The following is a 17,988-nucleotide window of genomic DNA, read 5'->3' on the forward strand; positions in this document are numbered from 1 at the left end:
ATCTGAATTACTGCGGTCGCCATCAGCCTTGTGTTAACGGAGGAACTTGTATGAACACCCAGCCAGATGAGTACCACTGTGCCTGTCCAGAGGGCTTCTCTGGAAAGAACTGTGAGATAGGTGAGAGAGAATCCACTCCCTGGAGGTGGGCCTTCCATATACAGCATATTTTCTGCCCTCTCCCCCGCTGCTGCCGCCTCCTCCTCTCTCAGCTTTACTGGCCTTTGTTTTGCTAGTCAGAAATACATGGCACTTTTTCTGTGAACTTATTTACAGTTTGTAGGGAAAGCATCCAGCAAGACAAATGGAGAATTGTATTTTTTTTTTTTTTTTTAACAATACACTTTTAAAAACAGGAAAAAAATACCCAAACATATCTCATATGAAATTAATTTTTCCCTTTCTTCCACACTATTGCTTCTTCAGCTGAGCACGCCTGTGTTTCCAGTCCTTGTGCAAATGGTGGTACATGCCGCGAGGTTCCAGCAGGGTTTGAATGCCAGTGTCCTCCAGGCTGGGATAATCCAACCTGTGCCAGTGAGTGTCTTCATTTCTTTTCTACACACATTTTTATATGATGAAAGTGATTTCCAGCCATGAAAATCAGGTTTTTGATTAGTCAGTCACTTACCTGAGTATTTTCCTCAGATTTGGATGACTGTGCTTCCAGTCCATGTTCTCATGGTGGAACTTGCATTAACCTGAAGGATGGATTCGAGTGTGTGTGCCTCCCTCAGTGGGAAGGAAAGACCTGCCAGATAGGTGAGTTTTGTGTGCATACACATATTAGAGTGTGTTTTTATTTCAGCCGGGGAAGATGTTTTTCTGCCCTTTTCCTGTTTGTTCCTTTTCCTAAAATAAATAATTGGCCTTTGACACGCAGGCATAGCATTGCTCATCATTTTGGAATGAAACTGCCATGTCACAAGGCCACAATATAGGATGCTGGTATCCTGAATGAGCTGGCAGCTTCCCACAGCGTGACCACCTTTTTATCAATGACTTTATGAGATACCAAAGCCTATATCCGGCTGTTTGCTGGCCACTCTCTGTGGCATTCATTTCTGTAGAACCCCCCCCTCTCCGATGAGCGGACGTGACCAGCATAAAGTCAGGAAATGGATTACAACTGGTAAACAAAGTTGGGTTGCGTGTGTGGGGGTAAAGGCAGGAAAGAGATCCCAAGAGTTCAGTGTCGTTTTACCAGCTCCGGTCTCAGTTTACAGGCAGCTATAGGCCTCCTGTCTTACCTGGCCATTGGTGCATGTGTAGAGTTTGGGGTTTCATAGAGAAGACAGGTGTGTGAGGGGAGTGTAGCAGGACTCCCTGCGGACTGCCCTCTCCTCCCCAAACACCCTCTTTTAATACCTGCAGGTGGTTGATGTTTGTGAGTGAAACTGTTAATCTTTATTGAACAGGTCAAAGTGGTGTATAGAATTACTGTGAGGTTGTCTATATGGCGCACAAAACATATTCTAGAAATATTATGAAGTTCTAAAATAAACTTTACGTAAGACTTAATTACAGTGCTTTTCTCTCAGTCTGGCTAAAATCTCTTAAGCAGGGAAAAAAACACCCTGTGATGCAAATGGGGAATTTTTTTGCGAAAATGACGTCGACTCAATGCACTACAGGATAACTCGGTGCTAAATATTAAATTCAGGTGAACTTTCGCAGATTTTATCACTTACACTGAATTTGAAATTGAGATCCTGAAAGTAGCTCGGCACTTTTACTCTTCAAAGTTTGTTTCCATGTATTGTGGAGTAAAGGCTTGAATAAAGCTTTTTGTGGCGCTTAAAGCTGTGTGAAGTCTGATACAGTGCCTGAAGTGTTGTCGCCTGAGCCTGCATCATTTTCGGTCTGAAGACTATAGCTTTGAAAGTGGAGAGAACTCTGTGGGTACAGAAGCGAGCCTATGAGACCGCTCCACCTGATCTTAACCAGCAATGTTTTCATTGGTCAAGAAACTGAAAAGAATGAATATATTTATATCAAATTTTGTGCTTTTGAATTCCAATAATAGGCAGGTAATTTTATAGCAGTACTCGGTTGACACCAACTTGACAAAAAACTTAAGAATTAAGGCACTTGAGCCATTAAATATTAGACGTTCATAAAGTTTTGTAACTCAGAAGTTGACCAAAAATCCTCATCATTTAAACTGTTCTTTGATTAACTCTTTATTCCTCGAACTTTACCTCACTCGAACTTCTGAGTGTTCGATTATACAAGAGCGCAGGTGCCAGCAGGCCTTCAAAGCTGGGTTGCTGGTCTCTTTCCTATCTTGTCCCTTCTCTGGTTTCATTCAATTGACTCCTTACTCCTGCCTTCACAGATGCAAATGAGTGTGCAAGACAGCCCTGTGTGAACGCTTACTCTTGCAAAAATTTGATTGGCGGATATCACTGCAGCTGTTTTCGGGGATGGTCCGGACAAAACTGTGACATCAGTCAGTATTCCTCCCTTCAAAGTCTCTCCTAAATCGATAACTCTTCTTCTGGCTGCTCTCGGATGTCTCCTCCTCACTTTCTGGATGCACAGCTTAGGTGTACTTTGGCACCACTTACTTTCCACACGTGTGGCAACGTGTTCCTTTCTCGTCTCGCAAACCGAAACTCCAGCTGTGTTATGCATGCCCAGTTACATAAGAGTCTATCTGGCACCCTTCTCACTTCACTAGTTTTTTTTTTTCTTTTCCTAACTTTTACTTAATCTATGCACAACTGATAGTGCATCGTTCACTCTTTTAGTGGAGTAGCATTTTTAAAATGTATGTTTTCAGGAAACTTGCTCATTCTTGTTCTTTCTCTTCAGATACCAGTGCCTGCCATGGTCAGTGCAAGAATGGAGCAACTTGCCGCGCTGTGTTGGACAGCTTTGTGTGTGAATGCCCACCGGAGTTCACTGGACAGCTGTGTGAGGTGAGTCTCATGTTACCCAGGTTCTACCAGTGAACAACTGCAATACATAACGTAGCAGTAGGCTTCATTTATTAATTTTTCCTGTGAGATGCTGACTAACCCTTTATTACATCTTGTGGTATAAAATATGAGAGGCGAAACCTGTTTTTGCTGTAATTCCATAAACCAATATCATGCAGGAGTTCACGGCCCTCAAAGCAGCCCGCATGCTCAAAAGAAGTTTACAGAAGTAAAAATGGCAGCTACAGAGATAGTAGGTGTTGTTGCTGCAGTCTATCGATTTCTGCACAGTCGTAACTTGAATAGAATTTTCTGCCCTTATGCTAATCAAGTCCAAAACCTCAGTTTCTCTCCATTGACTCGCTCAGTCTCCAGTTTCCTCCACCGCCGCCATGCTTTCTCGTTTGCCTTCTCCAGCGCTGATAATTGGTGTCTGTCTTGTGTCAGTGACATAAAAGACGGATTTAATGAGACATGACGGTTCAAACAGCAGTCACTTTCTAAAATGGATTTGAAAATATCGGATTTGTGCTGTTCAAACCGTCATACCATGATTGGATATGGGTCGCATAGGGTCAAAAAAGTCCGATTTGAATGTAGCCTAAGAGACTGACCTTCAGCTGGAGTTGATCACACATCACACTGTGGCTGCCTGAGGCGCCTAATGCTTTGTGCTTATATGCATGTAAATCAGGAGATGATATCTCTTATTATAACCTGGTATCATGACCGTAAAAGGTGATCTGTTTGTTTTCACAGATCTTCTGTAAACGTAGAACATTAACAAAATGCCATCATAGCGACTAATCATGTGCAATTGTACCAGCACTGATGGGGAAATGGTTTCCTGTGAAGTTGGATGATAGAAAACATGTTGTGAAGCAAAGCGGCCCATGAATTGGGATGTAAGTGTCATTAAGATGGACTAGAAATTGCCCTAAACTATAAAGACAACCAAAAAGCCATAACACAATAGTCATCTGATCCAGCAGATCATTAAACTCCCCTACGTGCCAAATCGCTGCTGTGATCTGCCAAAACGTGCAATGTTGTCAGCCTGTAAGCCAAGTCCACGTCACAGGGCAACTTCTCTTAATTCATACTTTTATTTCATGAAGATGCCACATATTGGTGTCCCTGCTGCAGCCCTTCATGTATGAAGCGAGTGTTTGAATGTAGGTTAGCAGTGAGGAAACCGACACTCAGCTGCATCTCTTGGGCCCTGAATGGAGGACATTGCTGGTCAGGAGCCAATCCTGATTTAGCATCTCTACTATAAATATGAGCCTCTCTGAATGAGGGGACCCTGGATTTCTGCCCGCATACTACAGAGCTCTAATGCCTGCTGTTGCAGGGCCGTATAGTCCTACCCCGCAGTGCCAAAACTACAATGCCTCCAGCATCGTATTTCTCTGATTAGATTGTGACTACACAATCAAGTGCTTACTGGATTAATCAACGTCATGTTTGCCTCGGTGTTTCATGTCTTCAGAGAAAATGGGTACAGAGAAAAGGCTAAAGGGGACAAATATGATGCATTTACTTTTATGGTAGTAGACATGCTTAAATTTAGTGAATTTTGTGAATTTACTTAAGGGGCCAAGCAAAAAAGAGCTTTATCTTTTTATATTCAAGCACACTTACTAGTGTGACTCTGTGAATATCACTTTTAGTCGGTCAAGCACTAGGTCTCAGCGTGAAATCTCAGATTTGCTGCCTTGAAATCCATTCATGGTTCCTAAATATCTTGGTGATCTGATTGGCCAATGCGTGTTTTTTTTTTTTTTTTTTTTTTTTTTTAAAAAGACTCTTGTTATGGAAATTAAGCAATATATTAAATTATCTCAGAGTTAATTGAGATCACAAGGTACCAGCTGCTGAATAATGATAAACGAAAGAAATTCTAATCATTACACGCTGACATCAGCAGGACCCAGGTGGATGCCCGCCTCCATCTGCACAATTATACCTCTGGTGGATGTAGTGCAATAGAAAGATAATATCCTACATGAAACTACTCGCAACACGGTGAATGCCATCTAGTGAGATTTTATTCACGCGAAAGCAAACATCTCTAAAGCAAGAGATATCCAAAAATGGGCAACTTGCATCTAAACAATCTTAGAGGTGTGAAGAAAAAAAGGGAAAATAACAAAAAACTTCCAGGAATACCTGATTTAACCTTTGCCAGTTTTCTCTTCAGAGCCAACTTTTCAAGTTATGACCACTTGAAATGGTGCATCTTGCAATTTCGCTTAAACTTGCCCGGGTGGTGCTGGTGACGAGAGCCTCTGTCTCCTGTAGAAAACTTGATGACAAGTGGACAACATGGATACGAGTTGAGAATAACAAAGAAAGAAAAGAGGGGGTCAGTAAAATGTGAGTCCTCAGTTGGCAATCTACATTTAATTGGGCCCTTTTTATTCACAGAGGACATGTGGGTGATCTAAGTGATCGCCAAAAAGTCTGGCTAGACACAGCAAAAATAAATTATGCAATGAAACGCACTAAATTCTGGGCTCTCGCCTGCTGCATTAACAATGACTTTTGTGCTCTGGACAGCACAAGCAGTTAACAGTGATGTTCTGCAGATTTATTACCTTCAGACGTGATTCCCTGACCACACACGCGCAAATACTAAAGAAAGAAGTCTGGCCCTGACACTTAAAATAAACTGTGTGACCACAAACTTCACCAACCCCGTTGCCCAATTCCATCTCCCTTTTTCAGCACCTTAAATGGCAACGGGTTGCAACCCAGAGTTTATGCACAGTTATGCTCTGTTTATAGGAACTGAAAGATTTTCTGTCCAATCCCAGAAATGCCGTATGTATAAATGGCTGAAGTTATCACTCTGACCTCTAGGCAGCTTCTCTCTGTGTCAGAGGATTTATATTTATGTGTTCGCTTGTCTCTGCATGATGTGGAACCAGCTTCATAATGGATAGCTGTTCTTTTGCCTGCTCCGTTTCGCATTCTGACTCCTCTCAAAATAATCTTGAATGATAACGCAGGGCAGAGATGTAAAACCGAAAGCATGGATTTTGTTGATGAGCTTAGTAAAAGTTTCTGAGGCTTACATTGCTCGTCCACTTACTCAGTTTGTTCTTAATCGCAGAGGCTTGAGCCAAGCTAAGCTGCTCACCTTCAGACTTTAGCTGTCCTTACTCCAGCTGGCCTGATTGCTTTATTATCATAGGCAGTTTAATGTGATGATAATGTTTTCTACCACTTAGAAACTCTTTTTGTCCATAAAACGGACTGATATAGCGTGCATACAAGCATTTCCTTCTATACTCAAGTACAATCTAACCAACATTCATACACATTCACACTCCGATGGGCGCATCGGAGAGCAATTTGGGGTTAGTATCTTGCCTAAGGATTTATATTTGGCATGTAGACTGGGGAAGCCAAAGATCGAACCACCAACCTTCCAGTTAGTAGCTGATCTGCTCTACCACCCCACAATTCGTGAGCACTTGTTGAAGAAAACTTTGCTGAGTGTACTAAGTCACACCAGTTTACTGTATTGTTTGCCGGGGGTTTTGTGTCCAACATCAGGCAGTTAGTTTGAGGAAGCATCCTTAACAGTCACTCTTTTAATGTGTATATTTTGTTTGCCCCCCCCCCCCTCTCTTCTCCTCTTTTTTTTCCAAAGATCCCAAGCTCGTCATCTTCTGATGCCTGTGATCCAAACCCTTGTGAGAATGAGGCCAAGTGTCATAGCATGGAACAGGACTTCTACTGTGCGTGTCCTGAAGGCTACGAAGGAAAGATGTGTGAAAGGCTCAAAGAGGATTGCCAAACCACTCCATGTCAAGGTGGCTAAAGGAATCTGCAGGGGGAAAAGGGCTGGAATAGATCGATAATATGAGAAAACACTAAACCTGAAACTTGTTTTTGTTTTGTTTTTTTTGGTTTATTTTTGACAGCTATTGACAGCTGCATCATTGCTGTTGCAACCAATGACTCGGATGGCATACAGAACATACCCTCCAATGTCTGTGGCGCACGAGGACGCTGCATCAGCCAGCCAGCCGGAAACTTCACCTGCGTCTGTGATCCGGGTTTCAGTGGCATCTACTGTCACGAGAGTACGTAGAGACTTGAGCTTTCAGATTCTGGAGGTGCTGTGTGGTCTGTAATTCATTTTTGGGGTGTTTTTCTTTTCTTTTAACCCTTTCAGTATATCATTATATAAGTCATATCATTTTCTTTTTATTTTAGATATTAACGACTGCATAGGCAACCCATGCAGAAATGGGGGAACCTGCGTTGACAGAGTGAACTCATTTCAGTGCGTTTGTCCTGATGGATGGGAGGGCCAGCTCTGTGACCACAGTGAGTGATTTCCCGCTAGTCTTTGTGTCCTTCTTAAACACAAAGTCACGGCCGGTTTAAAGACTCTGCTGCCACTGCGTTGCTTTGTACCAAACACGCCACAGTTTATGCAAAAGTGAATGAAACACTCGAATCATAGAAACCTTCCTCCTTCCTCAGATGTCAACGAGTGCAGACACAATCCTTGTAAGAATGGTGGACAGTGCATCGACCTGGTAAACGACTTCTACTGCAACTGCACCGATAACTGGAAGGGCAAGACCTGCCATTCCCGTGAGTTATCTGCCTATGTGTTAATGGGTGTGTTTATGTTCACAGCTCCCAGTAGTTCCAGCTCCACCTTTTGTGTAATTTTTACAGCTGTGAAACTGTAAACTGATGTCTACATTTATATCATTATTGGATTACACAAATTATTAATTAATTTCCTCTTGCCAGGTGAGCGCCAGTGCGATGAAACCACCTGCAGTAATGGAGGAACCTGCAATGACCACGGGGATACCTTCCGCTGTGCATGCCCACCTGTTTGGGGAGGAAAGACGTGCAACACAGGTGAGGCAGAAACGCAATACTTTAAGGTGTAAGGAAGCTAATGGCTTAGTTTTACGGGAGATTTTGTCAGAAATCCAAAAACTTTTAAATGTTTACTGAGTGCTTTTTGCTCTTCTTTGCCTTCACTAAACAGACGATGCATGGACCAATCATTACGGCTACATTTGTAGTTGCTGGGAGCTCTTAATGCTTTTCATAACTATGAAATGGGCTGTTTCCGTCACTGGCTTAAATTGTCATTAATGGACACAATGCCAGGCCTAACCTTAACCCTCTGAACAAGCTGAGAAATGTGTGTAGGTGAGGCTAAGCCAGAGTAATGCTAATGATGGATTCAAGGATGAAAAAGTTTGGCTGTTAATCAGCCCTGATTTTAAACCAACTGCAGTTCCTTATAGGTGAATAAGTAAATGTTAATCATGTTAATAAGAAACTGTCACAAATTGACAGGAAACATCCACTTGTAAGATTATCAGAAACTTTTCTGATGCTTTATATTACTGACATTATTGTATTTTAAAACTAAGTGTAGGAGACGGAGCATGATTGTCTTTCACTCATAAACCTTATGGTGGGCAAACTTGGAGTAATAGATGGGATGTCTGTTGGCCCTTCCTTAAAGAAATGTCATGCAGTCTTATACCCCTTCACTTCTTGAAGAGAACTGAGAAGCAACCAGCTGTGTTAGTCTCGATTGGTTGGATTCAGAGTAAAACAGGCTACAGTGATTGCTGTAAATTTGCAAGACTTGGCATGCCTTTTAATAACCACGTAACTCTTAGAACAGCCACCTCTGATCGGCTTCCATTGTTGGTGTCGCATCTCAGCAGTTTAATCCTGTCTGATCGGTGAGCCAACTTTAGGTTGACGAGAAAGTTGGCAAATGTTTTAATCGGAAGAGGTTTTGGATTCTGGTGACGGTCCTGTTTTTCTAGGTTCATATAGAAACGGTAAACATGACAAACGTAATGGCATCAGCAGTTTAGCATTTAAAAAAAAAAAAAAAAAAAAGTGGGAAATGAAAATTCATAACAAGTGAGCAAAGTACCCATTTTTTTGCAGAATAGAACTCATTATAAATATCTGAATGGCACTCATGAGAGACCAAACGGTTGACCTTACATGATAACCTGAGGGCAGAAGCTACACCGCCATATGGCGTGGATGATTCAGACAATCCAATATGGTATTAGCCTTCCAAGGAGGACCTCCCTGAGAGCTTACTTTTAGCTAATTTAAAGGCTGGCTGGAATTAGTGGGACAAGCATGTCCCAAATTACCTCGCCTTTCACAAACACTCAGGTAACAAGTAATTATTCAAGCCTGTTGCTAAAAAATAGTAAAATGATGATAAATATAGGCTGGTAGAACATAAAATAACTGTCTATAGGGACTGTACGGTAAGTTTATAATGTGTAGGAAACCTGTAACTTTATTCCCGGTAGTTTAGTATCACCCACTTGCTCCACTGCTTGGAATCATATACCTGTGTATGTGTTGCTCTTTTGGGTTTTGACAGTCTAGTGCACCTCGTGACTCACTCTCTCTTTCCATAGCTAAGAACAGCACATGCGCCTCCAGTCCTTGCTCTAATGGAGGGACTTGTGTGGGAGGAGGCGATACCTTCACCTGCATCTGTAAAGAGGGCTGGGAAGGCCCCACCTGTGGACAAAGTTAGTTTTACTGTATAACTTTAAATATAACTGACGGTAAAATCACCATAATTGTGTGTTGGGTGTACTGTTTTTGAAGTAGAGGTGAAATCTGTTGCAATGGGACATTTAAGTTTTATTATAAAGTTTGCAAGTAACAAAAGCTTGAAACCCATGATCTTATTAGGCTGGGATTATTGCTGCATTACATGCATATAAATAATAGACTTCGGTCAATTCAGATGTGGGGGGTAGCATGCCACACGTATGCAACAAAGATGATATATTACTTTTTCTTTTCTTCAACAGATACAAACGACTGCGACCCTCATCCATGGTATGTAACATTTTTCTTTCCTTGCACACCTCCCTGGCTCCTTCATCTCCACGCTTTACTCAGACCTTACAGGCTAGAGGGGTGAAGGGCCACTAAAGCAGTGGAAGTTGTCCTTAAATCAAGCCTCAAAGGGCATCTCGCAGAGGAGGGGGCTCAAATATTGAATAGGACAGTGAGAAGTGGGAGTTTTGTGGGGAGGACAAGAGTCCCACCTACCCTGTGGTGAATGCAGGTGGGGGGTAGAATGGCAGAGGGGGGTGTACGTGTCCATTCTTTCCGTGCGACCTGGGGGGGAAGCTTGGCTTTGAGGAGGAATGGAAGAAGGCCTGATGAGAGGAGGGGAGGGGAGGAACTGGACACACCTATTAGCATTTGAAAGGTGGAGGCTTGTATTGATGGGTTGAACTGAGTCTTGTGACACCCCCCACCCCCCCCACAAAGGCACACAATCGATGTACTTTGTTGTAGCTGGAAAGGATGTACGGCCTCATCTAACTGTCAGTTTCTTTGCTCCCTCAGTTACAATGGTGGGATCTGCGTGGACGGAGTCAACTGGTTCCGGTGCGAGTGCGCCCCCGGTTTCGCCGGACCTGACTGCAGAATCAGTGAGTGATGACATGAGGTTATGATGAACCGATTTTGGATGCGATGGCTAAAACCAACCACAATGATATTCCTGATGAGAACATGATTAAGAGGATTGCTACATGGAACAAGGGGTGGAAAAAAGTATAGGGCGTGGAAAAAGATGGCTGTATTGACACCTAAATGTGAGACCGAGACAGACCCCTCTCACTTTCTCTTAGTCCTTTAACGCCTTGGGGGGTCAAAGGTCATCCCTCCTCCGTACTCACAGTCACATATTCACACATTGAAGACAAATAACCCAGTGACCCCGAAATTCTTCTTTTCTGCTCCTTTGTTTTGGACGGATAGCCTTCACCTTTTTTCTGGGGCTTAAATTTGAAAATTCTCATTCAGACATGTTCATGTGAAATCTGGGTGACAATGGCCTGGAGGTTCCCACTGACACGGGAGGCGAGGCTTTGTGATTTTTATTTTGCACTTTTTGGAAGTTTTTAGTTTTGACTGGCTGTTTTCGGAGGGGGGGGGGGGGGGGGGGGTTATTGGGGGGCGGTTTTTGTTTGTTGTTTGTTTTGTTTTTTTCCCTAAAGCATCAAATGCGATAGATATGATTGTGAGCGGGGGAAAATATGACTGTTATAGTTATTTTCTATCTTTTTGAATTAACTTTGTCTGTAGAACAACATTTATTTAACAGTGCACAGCCCATGGTGACTGGTTGCAAAAAAGGCATAAGAAGGCCACGTCTTGTTTTAAGATGTCAACTTTTTCCCAGTAGCTCAAAGTACTTAAAACATCAAGTTTCAGGGAGCTTGGAAGACTCGTAGACCTAACTAATGGTTTAACATTTTGTCTTAAATTTTGGTGTTTTTCCTCTTTGTGTAGACATAAACGAGTGCCAGTCTTCACCCTGTGCCTATGGAGCCACCTGTGTGGATGAGATCAATAGTTTCCGATGCATCTGTCCGCGTGGAAGAAGGGGAGCCAGATGCCAAGAGTGTAAGCACGCTCAAATTTAAGTGATTTCAGGATGAAATCACCTCCTTTAGATTTACATTATTGGCTAAAACCATGGAGTATCTTAAAAACCAAGTGTTGCATTGAATGAGCTCCAGTGGCACAGTGGTTTAAGCTGAGGGCTTTCACTGTCTGGTTATGACATGCAATTACGAATGTCGTTATCTACTGCAAGGGGCTTAGACCAGAGAGGAGAGCTGCAGGAGGACAGCTGGAGATTTTAAAACTGTTCCATAAGTGCATCATGGTTCTTTCTTCCTATCTATAGTCATAGGCGTTGGGAAAACTTGCCACTATACTGGGCTGCAGTTTCCACATGGCAGCCACTGGGAGGAGGAGTGCAACAGTTGCCATTGCCTCGATGGCAAGGTGGATTGTACAAAGGTAAGAGACTTAATTACCATCAAAACGGCGTTCTGATTAAGAGCTCATCGTGTTTATCTTATTCCTGGACCCTAAAGTTAAATAACCGCCTATGATTAGAGTTTAGCCTTCAAGGTACTCTTCTTTCGCACCTTTGAACAGATTCCAGGACTTGTGCTATTTTTAGATGGCTTGATTGATGTCCTGTTATTAGCTCTTCCATTCTGTGTCTTTGAGTTCACAATGGATATTATATTCAAGGGAATATTTCCAGAAGCATGAATGAAAATGCTTTCATATGAAGTCACACTCCCACGTGATATTTTAACATGGTGACAAGTGACGCAAGACAGAAATGGCAATGCGAATGTTGTCTCACGTCTAAGTGAATATTTTGACCTTGTAACACCAGGTGCTGTGTGGTCGCCGTCCGTGCCGGCTCGAGTCATCGGGCCGTGACCAGTCCTGTCCGGCTGGACAAGAATGTCTGGAGCATAGCTACTTCACCTGCTTCTCCCCCCCTTGTCGTCAGTGGGGGGTTTGTTCAATGGTTGGACCTCCACCTCCACATGTAACCACCAAGTGCCAGCCAAACAGCGGCCATTTGGACAACAGCTGCGGCCGCATAACACTCGTTTTCAACAGAGACAAAGTACCACCGGTGAGTAATCAGCCACATATCGCTTTGAACCGTTTAAACTACTTTTTGTGTTGCTTCTGATTGATGCGTTTTGGGTTTTTGTGTATATCTACAGGGAACAACAGTGGAGAATATCTGTTTTGAGCTGAGGTATCTTCCTGATACTAGACACTTGGCAAGAGAGCACGCTCTTCTCCTTCTCTGTGATCTCTCTCATTCAAATCAGGATGCTGTAGAGGTGGCTATAGTAAGTAAAATTGAATTAGAGTGGTGATTATTCCATTGCATTCTAAAACAACCTTATTCTAGCTCATGTTGGAGATTTTACCAAGCTTGATTGACACAGATTTATGGGTGGGGGCATAAAATACACAAACAGCCAGTGCCTACCAAACAACCCAAGTGGCACACTCAATAAGATGTTTGGTTGGGACTTCATGGTGTCTTATCTCTTCCTTTCTTTTTGATTTGGTTCTCAGTCTTTCCATCCAGAGGATTTACCTGACCACAGTCTGATCCAGGAGACAGCCAGTGCCATTGTGGGCACCTTGTCCAAGCGGCACAATAGCACCATAATGCTGGCAGTCATTGAGGTCAAAGTGGAAACCCAGGTCATGCGTCCATCAGTGGGTAAGGAATGATTAACGCAAATGTTCCACAATGGTTTCATAGGGCCAGCCATTTTTAGTTATTGCTGACGTCGCACTCCTACTGACTTTGCCTTTTCTACAATTTCCTTCCATGTTGATGTCAACAGATTACCTGGTGCCTCTACTATGTGTCGCCTTTTGTTTGCTCTGCCTCTTCTGCATCATTGTATGTGTTTGGTGGACACGCAAACGGAGAAAAGAGCGCGAGAGGACCTCCCGATCAGCCGCCGACGACAGCGTCAACAACCAGTGGGAGCCACTGCGGATCGTTGTGCGACGTCAGCAGGAGCAGCAGCAGCTGAAAGAAAGCAACAGGGAGGCTGAGCAGGAGCGCAAAAAGCTCATGGGCCCCTCCTGTCGGACATATGATGAGGAGGAGGAGGAGACGGAAGGCGAGCTTGAGCTCGAGGAGGAGTGCGGTGGAGCAGAGGCGGGAAAGCAGCTAGTTTATAAGTACTCTAAAACTGCAGTGCGGCCCAGTGGAGGAGTGATCTGCACCATGCACAGCTCCAGTTCACCTCTCAAAGCCCCCCACCGGACCCCAGGCTACAGTCCCAAAGACAACCGCTGGAAAAATGTCAGTGCGGTCCTGACTGGTCAGAAAGACCTCAGAGACTATTGTGTATGAGATATATATAAACAAATGAGTTGCAGTGTGGAAGCAAGAGAAGCTGCAAGGCAGTGACTATTTTTAGTTTGGACTATTTTTGGAAAGAAAGGGGAAAAAATGCTTTTTGTTTATATAAGCCATTGTTTGCTTCATTTTCATGTTTTCGTCACTGTCACCTGAAGTGATTTTTGATTCAGGAGGGCTAGAGCACAGTGAACATCCTTTTTTCGTTCTGTTACCTTATTTTCCTTTACATGTACACAGAAGGAGCTGAGATGTAATGATATTTCAGGAGGCAAAAGAAGCTTCTTGCAATTTATGTTTATGGACTTGTTGGTAAATGGTGAGTCACTGATATGGATTGAGGGGGAAAAAAACAGGCTGTATAATGATTTTATTTTTGTTTGTTTTGTTTACAGATGAGTATGATTTTGTTAAACTATCAGTGGGTTCCTGTTCAGTGTCTGTTGGGGCAGATACTCATTAAAGGGAGAGAAAGGGGAGGGTTTTAGAGACATGGACTGTTGTTGCATTCACAGTAACAGGGGAAACTCTCCCTTTGCTCTAGTTTCCTTCCAGCTTTGCCCACCTGTGGCCGTCACACGCCAGCCTTACCAAAAACACTTGGCCTGGAGGGGAAGAGGGGGCAGAAACCCCAGTGCCTACTATGTGGCCTTCCTTGTTTTTGTTTGTTTGTTTTCCTTTTCTCCTGTCTCGTTTTCTTGGCTGAAAGCTCTGTTTGACGATTTTTTGCAGTATTTGAGTTGGTAGCAAGTGCCTTTCTAAGAGCTGCGTTCAGGCTCAAAGTTGCGCTGCCCAGTTTGACCTCCTTGTTCTCAAATCTCAAAGGGATATGTGTACATTTAGACTTCAATTTCACAGCAACGCCATTCAAGGTATTTGATCAAAGCAGAAATGAATACTCTGTACATACATGTAAATACTAAAGGAGTCGCTGTGTATATTTGAAATAAGTAACTTAAAAGACAAGTCACACATTTTTATTATTATTATTATTATTATTATTATGATTAATATTATTTTTATTTTTTTTACAACGCCATTCCTTTTATTTAATGCCAGTCCAAATAGGCAGGTTTTATAACACTTAATACTCAGAGTCCCGCAGTTAAGAGTTAGGAACATTTACAATGAGGTACCACCTATGAAGGAATTTATGAAGGGTTTATAAATGGTGTCTTTTTTGGGGGGGTATTAATGTGTTTTGAAATATTAAAGAAAAAGTGATGTTTTTGGTTTTTCACTTTTACATTATGTGATAGAATAACTTTCACAGGGCCGAGGCATCACTAGGCATCCTGTTCGTGTCATTGATGTTATTTTGGCTTTTCTTTCAGTCTAGCATGCAGTCTCAATATTAGCTTCCCTTAGTGTTTTGTTGTTGTTTTTTTTTCTAGGGGGGGGGTGTATACACAATTGGCAAAGTTAGAAGTAGGAAGCATAACCTGGATGTTTTATTTTGTAGGAAAATGTACTATAAATGCTTTAATTTTACTCTTAACTGTTGTTAGCCCTAAGATTTACTTGCTATTTATTTGTAAGTGCTGTAGAGAAAATCATATTGCTATTATGGTCAAACCGCTCTTTTGCTTTCTTTTTCATTGTTTCTTTTTTTTTTTTTTTTTTTTTTTAAAGCTGCCAATACTATAGCCTTAACAAGTTTCCAAACCATTTATAAACCCATCACAAACCCTTTTATTTCAGGTGCCTTAATGTAACAATGCATTGTTTGTGTTATCAGTGGTCGTGTTATGTTGTTGGGGTTTTTTTTTTTTTTTTTTTTTTTTTTGGTTTTTGTTTTGTTGATGTTGTTCCACTATTAAGGCAGGTAAGACATCTTGTGGTGTACTGTGGTGTGCTTTATTCGCTTGAGTAAAGTGCACTGCTGTCACTTTACTGTCATGGAGATATGGATGGTTTAAAAACAAAAGAAAAACCAGTCCACTCTTGGCAGTTTAGAGTTCTGAATGTGGATGTTGGGTCAAATGTGGACATCTTGCATTAGCATTAGCTTGGTTTAAATGCTTTAATGAAGGGAACAATGTTTGCAGATGCAGATTTTTCTTTGCCATCATGCAAATGTGTTTTAAGTTACCAACTCAGTTTGAACAGTTTTACCCCTTTTCATATCATGTCATTGTCTCAAAACGCCATTGTATTTCTGTAAATGGGACACAGCAAAATAAACAATTAAAGCTGCATCACTGCTGGTGTTAAAAGCTGAATATGCATATTGTATACATTTTATTGTACAAGGGACATGCGTTAATTTTGTACAAAGCAAAAAGGGTGTTTCATTGTTTTAAATAATCATCCTACCTATTTATTAAAGCAGTTTTGACACACCATGATCACGCTTGTAATATTTGGTTTACAGTGCAAAAATCACCCCTAAATATTCACATCCAGTGTAAATTGAGCAGCAACATTTAACGATTACACACATTCTGATTTGTCAATGTATTTCATTTTATTTTTTTTTATTAAATCTTGCCTTATACTACAGTCAGTCTAGAGAAAATGCCGATTGGAGATAGTGGGACACCCAAGATGTATGTCATTCTACAATGAACCTCTGAAATCATTGCCCTTGAAATGGTTGTTTCAAAGACGGGGACCAGATAAGCAAGCACGTGCAATCAATGGCTGTCCTCAAAACAAAAGGTCAATCAAGGTGGCAATAACATAGGAATATGATGGAGTCATCGGTATACATAGAAATTCACATTACTAATTCCATCCAGATAGGATGTCAGATTTAAAATAAAAACTTAAAAGTGGGAATACAAACCAACTGAGCCTTGTGATTGAAAGTGGTTGCCCAGAGGCCGATTATTGAATAGTTGAGTAGTAATTCTTTTGGGAGCAGTTCACCCTATGATTTTGCAATATTTGTCCACAGGGATAAAGACGAAAGCACAAAGTGGGCAAAATAAGCTGCTCACTAAATTTACTTCTGCTCAATAACTGTACATGTATTTGTAATGACACAATACAACTTGTAACTGCTAGCATTTACCCCAGAACTGCCATCTTCTGAATTTCTGCAGTACTTGCCCTTGCCCTCATCTGTGTGGTCTGCGAAGGACCTGGATCGATTGATCCAATAACCTCGCCAGCCTCCCCACCGTCCTGTCATCACTCATGCTCGCACCACACCAATAGAATCTTGTCTCCTGCTCTGGGCCGATCTCTTCTCTGCCAATGGGAGACTGGCGTGATCGTCCAGGCCACATAAGGATGTGAATGTTTCATGAGTAATGTTATGGTGTGGGTGGGACAACTTTTTTTCCTCCTCGTTCCCATGGGTAGCCCCAGCTGGTGCTAATGGGACCTTCCTTTGTCGGAAAAGCCAGATCAGCTTACAGTTTCGTAGGAGTGATGGTGTTATAGTGGGAGAAGGGAAGTCAGCTGATTATGTTTACGGATATATTAATATATAGATGACTGTATCATTTTAGGAAGGGTTTGGCTGGTCTTAGGATAATTACATCCTGTAAAAGAGATCTGGTGGACATGAGTAACCGATATCAGAATGTGGTGTTTAATTTTTGCAGAAATACTGTCTGCAGTTCTTGCTGCTTTTAGTAGTATGACTCAGCATTTATTGCTTTGTGCTCTAAACAAACAATTTGTTTGAGCATGGCCATGCTCCTCCTGCTCTGTATGAGGTCCTTTAAGGGGGGCTATCATGCTTTCTATCTCCATATTTTTACCCTTGGACTCTAGTGGAGTATCTCTGGATAATTCACAGTTCAAAATAATCCATATTTAATTTATACAGTTAGGGCTTGGTACAGTTTATTCTCTGTATGAAATAAGTTGTTTTCTCTGGTCACGTGTAACATATGCATGCACCATCAAGCTAGATCACACTTTATTAAGTACACCTTGCAAATCTAGGCTTGGACCACAGTATGGTTTGAGCAATGTCTTTATAAGTGATGGCATGAAGGTGCTGAAAACATTCTTTAGAGATTTTGGCTCATATTAACATGATAGCATCACACAGTTTCTGTGTATTTGTCAGCTGCACATTCGTGATGTGAATCTCTCGTTCCACTACACCCCAAAGATGCTCTATTAGATTGAGATCTGGTGGCTGTGGAAGCCTTCACCAATCTGAAAGTGACTGCAGTTCGAGTACAATGAACCTAAACTGGTTCAAGAAACCAGTTTGAGACTATTTTAACTTTGTGACCTTATCCTGATGGAAGGAGCCATCAGAAGATTGGTAGACTGTGATCCCAAATTAAAGGACGTGGTCAGCAACATTACCAAGATAGGCTGTAA

At 42.0% G+C, this 17,988-nt stretch overlaps 1 protein-coding gene across 2 annotated transcripts in view; it reads left to right on the forward strand.

Annotated features, from left to right (window-relative positions):
• The window catches only part of jag2b (jagged canonical Notch ligand 2b), a 41,568-nt gene extending 25,525 nt beyond the window's left edge, over window positions 1–16,043 (forward strand). Inside the window, exons 7-25 of one of the 2 annotated variants that reach the window (XM_040017580.1) lie at window positions 1–120; window positions 427–537; window positions 649–762; window positions 2,339–2,452; window positions 2,818–2,924; window positions 6,586–6,748; window positions 6,860–7,021; window positions 7,155–7,268; window positions 7,428–7,541; window positions 7,707–7,820; window positions 9,377–9,493; window positions 9,782–9,809; window positions 10,329–10,414; window positions 11,280–11,393; window positions 11,680–11,795; window positions 12,187–12,435; window positions 12,530–12,661; window positions 12,894–13,044; window positions 13,172–16,043. In XM_040017580.1, coding sequence (XP_039873514.1) covers window positions 1–120; window positions 427–537; window positions 649–762; window positions 2,339–2,452; window positions 2,818–2,924; window positions 6,586–6,748; window positions 6,860–7,021; window positions 7,155–7,268; window positions 7,428–7,541; window positions 7,707–7,820; window positions 9,377–9,493; window positions 9,782–9,809; window positions 10,329–10,414; window positions 11,280–11,393; window positions 11,680–11,795; window positions 12,187–12,435; window positions 12,530–12,661; window positions 12,894–13,044; window positions 13,172–13,692 — 2,747 coding nt within the window. In that variant the 3' untranslated portion in view covers window positions 13,693–16,043. The remainder of the gene's footprint in view (window positions 121–426; window positions 538–648; window positions 763–2,338; window positions 2,453–2,817; window positions 2,925–6,585; window positions 6,749–6,859; window positions 7,022–7,154; window positions 7,269–7,427; window positions 7,542–7,706; window positions 7,821–9,376; window positions 9,494–9,781; window positions 9,810–10,328; window positions 10,415–11,279; window positions 11,394–11,679; window positions 11,796–12,186; window positions 12,436–12,529; window positions 12,662–12,893; window positions 13,045–13,171) is intronic. The other variant, XM_040017581.1, reaches the window with a different exon arrangement.
• Window positions 16,044–17,988: the final 1,945 nt, after the last annotated feature.

Source organism: Simochromis diagramma, unplaced genomic scaffold (assembly GCF_900408965.1).
Source record: "Simochromis diagramma unplaced genomic scaffold, fSimDia1.1 OVJJ01000802.1, whole genome shotgun sequence".
Taxonomy (NCBI): domain Eukaryota; kingdom Metazoa; phylum Chordata; class Actinopteri; order Cichliformes; family Cichlidae; genus Simochromis; species Simochromis diagramma.